Source organism: Dermacentor albipictus, chromosome 1, assembly GCF_038994185.2.
Source record: "Dermacentor albipictus isolate Rhodes 1998 colony chromosome 1, USDA_Dalb.pri_finalv2, whole genome shotgun sequence".
Classification (NCBI taxonomy): Eukaryota; Metazoa; Arthropoda; class Arachnida; order Ixodida; family Ixodidae; genus Dermacentor; species Dermacentor albipictus.
This window is the reverse complement of record NC_091821.1, coordinates 385,643,262-385,655,738: the sequence shown is the minus strand read 5'-3', so window position 1 is coordinate 385,655,738 and position 12,477 is coordinate 385,643,262. Positions and strand designations below refer to the sequence as shown.

At 46.9% G+C, this 12,477-nt stretch overlaps 1 protein-coding gene across 2 annotated transcripts in view; it reads right to left on the bottom strand.

The window, feature by feature from the left end:
- LOC135902407 (sodium/potassium/calcium exchanger 5-like) overlaps window positions 1-11,494 on the bottom strand; it is a 37,975-nt gene extending 26,481 nt beyond the window's left edge. For both annotated transcript variants that reach the window (XM_065432426.2, XM_065432427.2), the window contains exon 1: window positions 11,007-11,494. In XM_065432426.2, the coding sequence (XP_065288498.1) occupies window positions 11,007-11,214 (208 nt within the window). In that variant the 5' untranslated portion in view covers window positions 11,215-11,494. The remainder of the gene's footprint in view (window positions 1-11,006) is intronic.
- Between the last annotated feature and the right edge of the window lie 983 nt (window positions 11,495-12,477).

Here is a 12,477-nt window from a genome sequence, read left to right as displayed (position 1 = left end):
GCACGTTGCCCGATTACCTTCTCACCATCTTGCCGCTCTACCCACAGAAAGGCCACACACAACTTTCAGTCGTTTAATTGATGCCAATCGCCCCTCATTGCCATCGAACTACATGCCTGCAGCAAGACCATCCTTACCTTTATGGTGCCTGCACAGACCTGACATACGCCTCACCATCCCAGGAATCATGAAGAAAGCCAACATGTCCTCGTTTGCCCTTAAGCAGGCCACGTTAGAACATTTACATGAGGTGGACAGTGGCCGCGTACACGTTTACATCGACGGTTCAGTTACATCTGCAAGCGCAGCTGCCGCTGTGCTGATACCAAGAAGATCCGTCAAGATACAGCTAAAGACGTCACATGTATCATCAACGACAGCTGCTGAACTCGTAGCCCTGCGTGCGGCTCTTCATTTTATTAAGGAGGAACCATCCCAGGCATGGTCAATCTTCTGTGATTCCAAGGCAGCCCTACAGAGTGTACTCTCAGCACTGCGCCATGGATCACATGAGCAGCTCGCCGCAGAGATCAGAGAAGTCCACCATCGACTAGTTGACGAAGGACACGATATAATATATCAGTGGTTGCCTAGTCACTGTGGCATACATGGCAATGGTCGAGCAGACGCAGCTGCCCGATCTGCCCATGACGGCGTCAACTGCGTTGCCATTCCTCTTTCGAGAGCCGACGCAGCGAAAAAACTTGCCACACTTGCGCGTGACCTGACATTAGCCCAGTGGAATTCATCCGATTTCACAAGTGCACGCCTCCATATTCTGGACCCTAATTTACAACTCCATATTCCGTCCGAGCTTCCACGACGTGACTGCACCCTTCTTATCCGTCTATGGCTTGGAGTAGCATTTTCAAATGCCTACTCTTTCCTTATCGGAATGGCCAACAGCCCACTGTGTGACTTCTGCGGGTGCAACGAAACGATCGAGCATCTTCTTTGTCAGTGCTCTCGTTTTAACCCACAAAGAACTGTCCTCTCAGCCACCTTAGACAAACTGGACAAGCGCCCTATGACAGAAGACAAGATCCTCGGAACCTGGCCTACGCGAACATCAGCGCGATCCGCTATGAAGGCGCTGCTGCGATACTTGAAAGACACGGGACTTCCCGACAAATTGTGACAGTACACTGTGTGGCGCAGGACTGTACGGTGACACTGCGTAAGACTAGGAATGCCTTTGCGGGTTGCGTGACAGTGCCCACAGAAATAGTTTGTGTGTACGTGCTTGTGTGTGTTTAGGGTTTTTTTTCCTTTTTTTTTATCCTTCTTTCTTTCTCACCTATTGCATCCCCTTTCCCTTCCCCCATAACAGGGTAGCCAACCGGAGATAATCTCTGGTTAACCTCCCTGTCTTTCCTTTGCCTTTCTCTCTCTCTCTCTCTCTCTCTCTCTCTCTCTCTCTCTCTCTCTCTCTCTCTCTCTCTCTCTCTCTCTCTCTTCGAATGTAGTACAACCAATATCAAGAATGGAAAGGCCAGTCAGCCGTTGCTGGTAAAGGCCGTCGGCCCTTTACTTTTAATTGCAACATGATGTACCATATAACACCACAATTTCTTTTTCTTCCACTTACCTTGCTCATGCTGTGCTCTTACGCATTCGCCATCAAGAGAAGTTAGTTTCGCATTCGAAGGTTATATTACATTATGAACATAACGCTTATTAGTTCTCGTCGAAGTCATCAAATGACTGCAGCTCAGCCTTCCTTGGAAGCAAGAGTTCCGCCAAGGTCTGCCATCTTGAGCTCCAATGTTATGCGAAAAAGCCACTCCCCGTACGCATAGAAACCATGAGCTTTTTTTTTTCGTTATCACGTTGTGAGTACAAGTTGATCGCTCACCTCAAATGTACGCGCCTGCATTTTACGCTTACGTGACTTAGTGTCTAATGAATACTGAAAATTCAGCGTGGGACAAACACACATACACCGGCGCATGTTCGCAGTCCCCATCTGTGAGCCTTTCCTATTTCTATGCAAAGCGTCAAATGCTATACTATAGCATTTGACGCTACTATAGTTCCTAGATTGGCTATTATTCTTATTAGGCATACATGAGCTCACGGCTCGTGACAGCTAAACTACTTGAATGCGCGCATTCAACAAACAGCGCTGTCGCGTTCAACATTGCTTGTGTTTAAAAAGCACAACATCTGAACATGACCCAGGCGATAAATGCGAGGAATTGCATGCACTCATGTGTCGTTCATGCGTCATTATGGCCCCATGTGACGTTTCACACTTCATGAACATATTTAGCCAAGTTGTTAGTATTAAGTAGCAGTGAAACGCGCTTACTAAGGCTGCATGCATTACGTACTTAATCTACGTGTAAAATTCTCGGGAGTACGTCCAATTGTGCAACTTCTGCAGCGCCGTCTTTCCATAAAAACAAACCACCCTTATTTTTTTTTTATTTCTTACACCCCATCATACTGGAAGACGTGTCACTGCGTCGTATTACATTCATTTCGCAATTTCACCGAGAGAACATTTCAGAACACACTTGTTGGGACAGCACCATCGCCGAAGCAGCAATAACAAAAAAATAACTATTGGGTTACACGTGCCACGTGCCAAAACCACGATCTGATTATGAAGCACGTCGTAGTGGGGGTGTTTTTGCATTTTGCATCCTTCGAAATGCGGCCGCCGTGGCCGGTATTTTATCCCGCAACCTCGTGCTTAGCAGCGCAACACCAAAGCCCCTTAGTAACCACGGCGGGTAAGAATAACAACAGTGCCGACGCCAATTGCACTTGATCGGTCTGGTCCTGCGGTTTATTGGCGTCGCCTGCAAAGTGATGGCTTCTCCGCAACGCAGCAGAGCTCGTTTTGACCACGTGATGGCGCTCGGCAAATAGCGGCGCTAGAATAAAAGTGGCGCAATTCGCAACAAGCGCAGGGTTCAGCGTTTCTGGTAGAATGACAGGTTTATATGAGCCGTACATTTATATACAACGATTCTAATTACGTGCCGAAAAAGTACACGATGATCTGCCGGTTACAGGCATTGAATATATATGTGGCGGTCTGCACCCGACTGCGGCAGCTTGCAGAACCCGCGGGATCGGCATCACAGCTTACTTCCCCAAGAGACTTGCGCGGTTTGAAATTTCAGAGAGCACTTTTCTGGTCGGAGACACACGTGAAGATAGCACCTTTCAATCGGCACATTTGTTTTGTGAGTTCGAAAAAACATTTCTTTTTGTTTTGTTTTCACGACCTCACTGCCCCGCACTTGTTCACGAAAAGTGTACGAAGATGCATGTACAAGATAGGCGCCGTATTGGCAGTAGCCGCTTGAAGAGCAATTACGACGGCGGGAACAGTGTGCTTTTTTTTTAAGGCGCCTAGCGAGCAAAAAAAATATATGTAAGGAGCATTAGCGCATAGGTACTACGGGTGACAGCCGTCCATACACGCATAAAATTCCGTCACTTCACGCGTGTTGAAAACCGTCCCTAGAACCCAACTATGTTGCGTCGTCGTCTCCACCACCCCTCGCATACGTTTATGAATGCTTGCCAATGGAAACGTTCCGTCAAAAAGGTGCAGTGTCTCCGTTAAATAAACAAATCAGCCCGCACGTATCTTGGTAATCTAACATATTCACCAAATATGCTCGAGCCCGATGCTGCGTATTCCAGAGAGACTATGCCATTGTCGATCTTCGCTCGAAATGGCGTCGCGTGAACCGCGTTTAGAGAGAGTCTCACGAAAGAAATTCTCGTTAAGTCGTGTGTTTCCCTTCATCTGTTTCTCTTCGAGAGGAAGCAACTGCCTAGAACTGCCGTTTCCGCTTCCGTTGTGTGTTTTCGGCACCATTCGGACACCGCATATGGCAACAAGCAAATCCTCGGTTGACAAAGTCTAGTTAACTTCCTTGCGTTTCCTCTCTCTCTCTCTCTTTCTCACCAGCAGAATGCTTTCCAAAATGGATTTTTTTCCCTTTTTCGTTTATCACATGCACTCCACTAATGCCATCTATTTCCTCAACGATTCTTACGGAAATCATACCAGTCTGGTATCAATCCGCATCGCTCCCGTACGAATATTACGAAAACAGTAATATATTGGACTGCATACGGAACTGTTTAAGAAGAGACTATTATTTACCCTGTAGTGTATGCTTGTCCACAGATATTAGGTTTAAGCTGGAATACAACGCGGGGAGGTTAGGAAATATACGCTTCTCATTACTCTACCTTTTCAGAAAAATAAAACTGTTCTTTTGGTGTTTTTATGTTCTTTACAAGAAAGAATCATATATTTCCTTGTTTAATGCATCATCGTAAAACGCATCTTTCACTATAAGCCTAAGGAAATCACTTGTAACATGTTTGCGTCTTGATACGTTTCCGATACCCAAAAATTTTGGACATTGCCCCTGCGAACATCTGTAAATCTTCACCGCAATGCATCAACTAGCTCAACGGGCAGCTTTTTTTTTTTTTTTTTTTTTTTGAAAAGGATCTTTCAAAAGGACGATCGAATTTCAACAGCTTAGAGTTGGCAGCATGTTATTAGGAGGGTACGCCCCCCAAAAACATATATATTTACGGCACTTCGTTGCAACTTTCTGTCCAAATTTCGCAGATACATAACATTTTGGTATAGCTGGCCCTTACTCTGCGACCAAGCTGCCCATAGTTCACAGCTAATAAAGGAGAAATATCTGTCGTTTGATCCCTGCTGATCACAAATAAACGTGTTAGACAATCATGTGATCGCGCACACTCCAGCGACCGAGGTCATGCATCCCATTTTTTATCGCAAATTGACTATTTTAAACAGCGTCAACTCGACACGTTTCTAGAGACAAAACAAATAATCTGCTTTATCACCAGCTCCGCACCGGCACGAAGTGATATCGCTGGCCACTATCCACAGTAAGCAGTCTAAGATAAGAAATCGGTTCCAACTGGTTCTGTCTACGTCATTCGTACTCTTGCGTGCGATCCCACAGGGCTAAAAATAAATTATGGAGTTTTACGTACCAAAACATCTATCTCATTATGATGCACGCCGTAGCGGGGGCTCCGGTAATTTGGAACCCCTGGGGTTCATTACGGTGCACCTAAACCTAAGTACCACAGGTGTTTTCGCATTTCGCCTCCATTGAAATGCGGCCGCCGTAGCCGGGATTCGATTCCCGCAGAGTTACCAGTGTGGTGCGGACATCACGCGCGCTATTGCTTCGTCGAATTGTGCGTGCTGTCGGGAGCTATCCAGCAGCGCTGTGCTAGCTATCGACAAAGAAAGCACGGCAGACAGAAAATAGAATAGCCACTTCTACGGGCTGCTACATCGCTTACGCGCACAATCCGCGTGTACCGAAGATAACATCGCCACTGTCAATGGAGCAACGCTCACAGAGGCCTCAAATGACACCGCTTCGTGCCGTCCCCATGCTGCACACGTGAGCACTGCTATCCGTAGTGCGCACCCTCATGACAGTGTATGGTGGTTTTTATTGTTATCTTGATTCTTCTCGTGTAAGATTCACATTTCTGCGCTATTTTGTGACAGTTTCAGTTGGTATGAGCTCGTCTAGGCTTTTTTCCGTGCGAGTCCTCCATCCGATCTTCATCGTTGCATTGACGATTTCCAGAGAAACCACACAAACAACGGCAGTACAAGCAGTGGATTGAAACTTTGCAAACAATGAGTAGAACACCTGCACCGGCGTGTTTCATTATTGTGTCTGGGAGATTATGGAAGACAGTAATTGACAAATTTCAACCAGCGGTGGTTATATTTCTTGGTAGAGCGGGCACCGCGGTGTCCCGCGAAATGTTTCTAGCAGTCATCGCGCAAATTTCTGCGACCTGCCGTGGTGGCTTAGGGGGCTGTGGTGTTGCGCTGCCAAGCACGAATTCGCGGGATCAAATTAAGGCCGATGCGACCGCGTTTCGATGAAAGCGAAATGCAAAAACGCCCGAGTCCTGTGCATTGGGGGCACGTTAAAGATCCTCTGGTAGCCAAAATTAAACCGGAGTCCCCCACTACGGCGTGCCTCGTAATCAAATCGTGGTTTTGTCACGTAAAACCACAGAATACAATTTAATCAATTCAATTAAAACTTCTTCAGACGAGCGATTTCTGTGGACTCCAGTATCAGCAAAGATGAAAGAGAGAGAGAGGAAGGAGAGGAAAGGCAGGGAGGTCAACCAGACGAGCGTCCGGTTTGTTACCCTACAATGGGGGTAAGGAAAAGGGGATAAGAAAGAGGAAAGGAGAGAGTGAGCACTGAGTGCAAGTGGGAGGATGCACAGGGACACTACAAGTGGTATCTCAGCCCGCGCCGCAAACTTTATGTCGTGCAGTGAGTGACTAGCAAAAAATGAAACAAAGAAAATTAGTAGGTCTATGCGAACTTCCTATATTTACATATATATCTCATCTTTGCTGATGAGATGAATAAGTAAAGAAGGAAGTTAGCATAGATCTACCATCTTTGTCTCTTTTTTTTTTCATTAGGAGGCTCTGTCCTGCACAAACGGAAGCGACAGCTCGCCAAAGAGCGCTGTTGTCAAAAGCGTTGCTAGTCACTCATTGCACGACAAAGTTTGAGGCGCGGGCAGAGAGAACATCCCCTTGGTAGTCCAAGGCGCTCACCAATGTTTCATTTGCAAGCGAGATTAAGACAGGATATGTCTTAACCACCTAATTAGGAAGTTCATTCTCGTAGTAGACAATTTACAGAAATTACAAACAGTGGCAGATCGTGTAGGCTCCGTTGATTGACAAGCTCCGCGCACTGCAATGCAAGGCTGAAAAGGAGAATGGTATAGCCCTCTGTCGGCGACAACTGTAATCATCTAGATAAGGCACGAAAATTAATTTCACGCTATATAAAAGCACAAGAGAGAGAGAGATTGAGAAGAAGGCAACTCAACATGTCACAGGGCATGCATAGCCTCATTATTTTCGTTGCTTGAGCTAAGTACTTCAAAGGCAATTGTATATATAGGGTCATAAGTATATAGAGAGCCTGTAGATGTTTATCTGTAGACATTACATAACACCATTCAACGGAATGTGTAAAATGTTAAGTATATATTGTCTATAGATTGGCCTGTACGATTTGTCTATGGTGAGCTTGTAAACCGTATCGTCAAATGTCCGTAGACTTTCTGTAGACTATAGACCCGCCATGGAGGTTCAGTGGCTATGGCATTCTGCTGTTGAGCACGAGGTCGCTGGTGCGATTCCCGTGCGCGGCGACCACATTTCAGTAGGGGCGAAATGCAACAATGATCTTAGGTTTAGGTGCACGTTAAAGAGCCCAAGGTGGCCAAAGTTAATCAGTAGTTAATCTGTAGTCCTCGAATACAGCAGCCCTGACAAACCACTACGCAGTTTCTGGGCATTAAACCCCATAAAAAAATTTTAACTAAGAAATATTTTCTTGCATTGTCCAAATAATATTTTGAAAAGGGAACGTTCCAGTTGCGACGACCACATATCACTTCGTTACTCCTATCCAAGATCACAGCAGCTGCAGAGTCTTCCGAAAACCGACAACGACTGCCGACGTCACCTCTGATTGACCACCTTGTTGTTTCGCTCTCTTTTCTTTCTAGTTTTTTTTATACACCAGACAGAAATCGTCATTTCAAAACCTAATGCCTTCCAGATGAATGGGATCCTACTAGGCTGTATATATGCTAGCAGCTTTGTCAACCCCTTCGAGTCTTGAAAGAATTACCACGCTTTCTGACTGGATAATGGACAGCGATTTTTAAATACTCCAAAATTACGAAAGGATGTTTACCTAATTTTTAGGGTACGAGAGGGAAAGGTAAGGTGCGAGTGGTGTTTTAGTCTGGGGGCACCAGAATTACAATAATAGACCACCTTAACCCGTTCTTCACATCATCTCGTTTCAAGAAGTTCTTTGAGCGCTACTGCTATTGAAGTAACTGGTATTTGTTGTTGTGCTGACACCTATAGACGGATTTACTCTCCAGTTTCAAGTACATTCTATTTAGTTACCTACCTTAAAGTTACGCTACCTCAAACTATTCATGCCTCAAACGGGTTACCTCGTCTCATTGCATTGCTTCAGCCGTTATTTTATGTGTTGCAGTTATTGGTCGTGGTAATGATAAATGTACCGACGGACGATCGAGAACGACTTAGGTGGCTGGCTGAGGGAGCTGTATTCGTTTAGTGCAATTCGAACGTTAGCGATGAGAACTTCGAAGGCATCGGATGCAGCGTAAGGCATGGCGTAGAATACTTCCCGTGCCCTCATACTTGTGCGAACGAGACATTTGGTGGCGGTTCCGCTTCAGCGATCCCTTTCCTGGCACTTTTCAGCGGGGCTTCAAAAAAGTCTTACAGCCAAAATAATTAAATTTCATTGCAATACTCTCTAATCCAGTCAATCTAAATTAGCTGCAGCGAAGTGTCGCATTGGGCAGGTATAGGTTAACGTTAATTTTTTAAACAACGCAAATGGTACTACATCCCTTGTCTTTCGTCACTTCCACGCTTTCTCAAACAGGGCCGGTATTTTGCAGCGATGCCTTTTCCGATTCTATGCTTTTTAGCGCTTGGCCAGTGGTCAAAGCGACGGTCGGACCACATTATCAACGGGATCGGACGGCCGTGTGTGGTGGATGATAAGAATAGCATAGAATAAGGCATAAGGCATCGCTACAAAATAGCGGCCCAGCTTAGAAGTCTAAAGAGAACCGTTGGAATATGTACTGCATATTAAACAGAATTCAAAGACAACTACGTGCAATCACATTAACAATGCAGATAAAAAGAGCCTGCAACACCTTATATTTCCCGAGGGATCAGTGATGGCACGCAAAGAAACTTCACGTCTCCTGATCGAATTCTTAAGAGAGGCTGGGTTGATGGACATATGGTGAAACCCATCAGCGGTATTGTGCGAGACGCTCGGGTGGAGCAATTGCCGGCCTTGTTCGCCAGGCTAAACCCGCCTGTTGCTACAATCCACCACCACCACCACCACCACAGAGCAATGTCTTAAGAAGAAACATGCGAGTGGTTTATTCTCTCTCTCTCCCCCTTTCTCTCTCACTTTCTGAGCGTCTCACGCGCTTTGTGTAACACTTGCGAGTCGCCCAGCACAACGGCCTATCGTGCGCCCGAGCAGCGGCGTCGCCAGTGCGCACTGATATGCTGATATCACGAAAAGTCGTGGAGGCATTCGGCGTTTGTTCCGGAATACTATGGCCGACACCGTTACGAAATTAACAGATAGGCTGATCGAAAAGCTCGCTATCTAAACAGGGCGAAGCTGACGCCCCATGCCCTGTTTTGCAACGGCCTCGCTCTATCGCAACCTGCAGAATTGATCGGCAACGGTCCGAGGGCCGGACGCACTGATAAGCAAAGCTGATCTGGAGAAAGTGCGTCGCCTCGATAACACTAAAGTAAGTCGGGAGTTGGTGCGTAACTTCGTTTCTCGGGAGAACTGGTTACGCTGAATCTTAGCCGAACGAAGAAAGTGCGTGCCTGCGATGGATGCAAATTGTGCAACCGAAGATGCGCAACCGCCCAGGTTTATAAAAACGCATTTTATGCCTGGTCTTTAGAAAGAACAAAAAGCCCGTCAACACACTTGCACTTGCAATAGCAGCTTCGTTATAGTAAGTTAACTGTTATCTCAAGTGGCATAACAATAACACATTTAAAAAGAACACGGTAGCCTTAGCGCCGGAATTTCGCGCAAAGTATAGTGACACGTGTACTTATCTTTATCGGGCAACCACGTTTCGCCGCTTAACAACTGTAATCGCAGAGCGAGGGACGCGACTGCATGTATCCGACGTTTCTGGAAAGTTATCGACGCTTCTATCCGCGTGTCTGTTGTCGCCGAACCTTGTGTTATCAGATTTCATCGCGTGACACGAATGGTGTAGAACTTTGTGGAAGACACGCGGTCCCATCAGTTAATCTGAAACATTCGACGACTGATCTATAAAAGCCGACGCGCTTGACCCGCTGATCAGATTTTCGACGATCGCCGAGCGTGTTCGCCGCATTCGTTGTGCTATAAGTGTAGCCTGTTTTGTGGGCACAGGTTCGCCCAATGAAAGCTAGTTTTGTATTCCACCGTACTGCTTCTTTCTTCACCGTCACTACCACGTGACAATAGCGTCACGCATAGCACGCGTCTCCGTCAGAACATGGAATGCGCTCACCAAGGCGCAGTGAAACTTTTCGATACGATTTTGCGCTAACTCGTTTGTATGTATGCGTGTGTACAGGTTTCTTGTTCGCTCTACATTAATGACGCTCCGGTACGAAGCAGTGAAGAGCACCAGTTTCGAAAAACATGGAATGCTATCGGCAAACAGCCTTCTTCCATTCAAATTACCGCTGCTTTAAATTTAGGCAGCGGGAAAAATTGAATACCATTCAGAACAGGACACGCACCACAATTCGATCTCTTGACGTTCGAATTATATAGACATTTCATACTCTTTCCTTTTTAATTTAACGTCAAATTCACAATATATGTACCTCGTAGTAGGCCATATTAGGATGCCTTTCAATGCGCATGCGAAGATTAACTTCATGCGTTTCAATATCAATGAAATTCGCACATTGTAACGTCAACACATACACAAAGGACGGGGCGCGATCTACACGCTCCCGACGATTATAACTTCGGCATATTTCTGTCCGACAACATTTTTGTCAATGTTTGCATGAGAATACTGTCCGCGGTTGTTCCACTGCACAGTTTGCATTCCTAAACCAAAGTGCAATGTTCAGGCTTGACTTGTGGTTAAAGAAGAAAGACAGAAATCTTCTTTTGAGAAATCGGGCCTCCAAGTTAAGGCGCACAATGAATTATCAACATTTTAACAAAAAGCGCAGTCATTTGGCGAACGTCTTCAACGAGAGCTTTATATGATGCTTGCGCGACTTAAGAAGTGGATTACGACCACTTTCGTCCCACCGTCGACAAGAGATAGGGAAAAGTAGCGAGCATCCTTACTCGAAGTCAAAAGCTGTCCGTCTTCCAGGCGCGCCGCGTGGGACGAGGCCGGCTGTCGCTGGAAGAACGCGAACTGGACGATCACGAACACGGGCACAAGCCAGAGGAGGCGTCGTCGTTTGCTGCTCAAGCGCGGCAGCGCGGCGGCGAGGTTCGAGGGCCGCGAGAACCCCGTTCTTCGCGTCGCGACGCTCGTCGAGTCCGGCATGGTCAATTCCAGGCCATATACGCCGCTTCAAAATTGTTTTCTTGCCCAGATGGCAGTGCACGCAGCGGCGCTGCTATGCGTTGTGGCGCCGCAGCGAACGACTCATGGGCCCTACACCAGCGTCTACCTTTCGCAGTCACCGACAGCGCGGCCCACACCGCGTGCCTCCGTGCTCGCTCCCACTCCCGTCCCCGCTACGATACGGCAGCGGACGCTAGTGCGTCATCAACTGGGCTGATGCGATACCCGCCGGCCGTCCGTCGTTCGCAACGCCTCCCCCCACCCCCTCACACCCAACCGCCTTCTCGTGCGGTTCAAATGTTCGAGCAGTCCCAAACACGAGGCTGCATTGTCTGCGAACCCGCCCTTCTCCCGCCGTCGGGTCGTGGACTTTGCCGCAGATATCGTCCCGCTGCTGCCGTCATCGATTTCGACGGCCGGTTTCGTTTCCTTTTTTTCGTAGTACGGCCTCCGAGTAGTAACGCTTGTCTGGAGCCCGCGAGCTGTGGGCTGCAGGTCAAAGAACGCTAGCTAGTGCATGTTTGTCAGAGCCAGTGCTTGCGCGCAAATGGGCAGACGCGAACTTCATGCATGCTTCGAACCCAGTATATACCTACGTCCCGGTCTGATGTATACTAGCATACTGTCTCTGCTGCGTACCACGCCTCCGCTGGCGTGCTTTAGACAAACCTACGTGAAGCCATAGACTTGTGGATGCCCTAAATGCGCCTTTACTCTTCGCGAACAGCGCAGTCTGTACGTAGAGTGCTTTAGAAAATGAAGTGTTCAGGAAAAGATAACGCAAACGAATATGAAGGGACGGGTTGCCGCCTACGTAAAGAATGTGTTTCAACTTGCCTTGATAAAAAAAAACGATAAGATTTTGCTGGCCCATACCTGACGGCCATGCTTTTTGCTTAAAGGGCAACTGTGCATACCAGTTCTTGGGAAGCTCGTTCTTCACTAGCCCTCTCTCTAATATCAGTGAAGCGTCATTCAACAAAAATTCTGTAGTCAGGACATCTTTTCATAAACAGATCTTCCACAGCGGCGGCTGTGGAAGGGGGCCAGAACGAGCATAAAGTTAGTTTCCGCCGGACCGTTTGAATGTGCAAAACAGTACCCTTCTTACAGTGGACAGTGCTGTATGCTGCATCGTAAAAAGAAATCCGAAGATTTATACTACAAGAGGCGTTCAAATTTATACAATATCCCAATAATTAAACCGCTTCATCTTCGTTATCATCAATGAGGAACACCCTC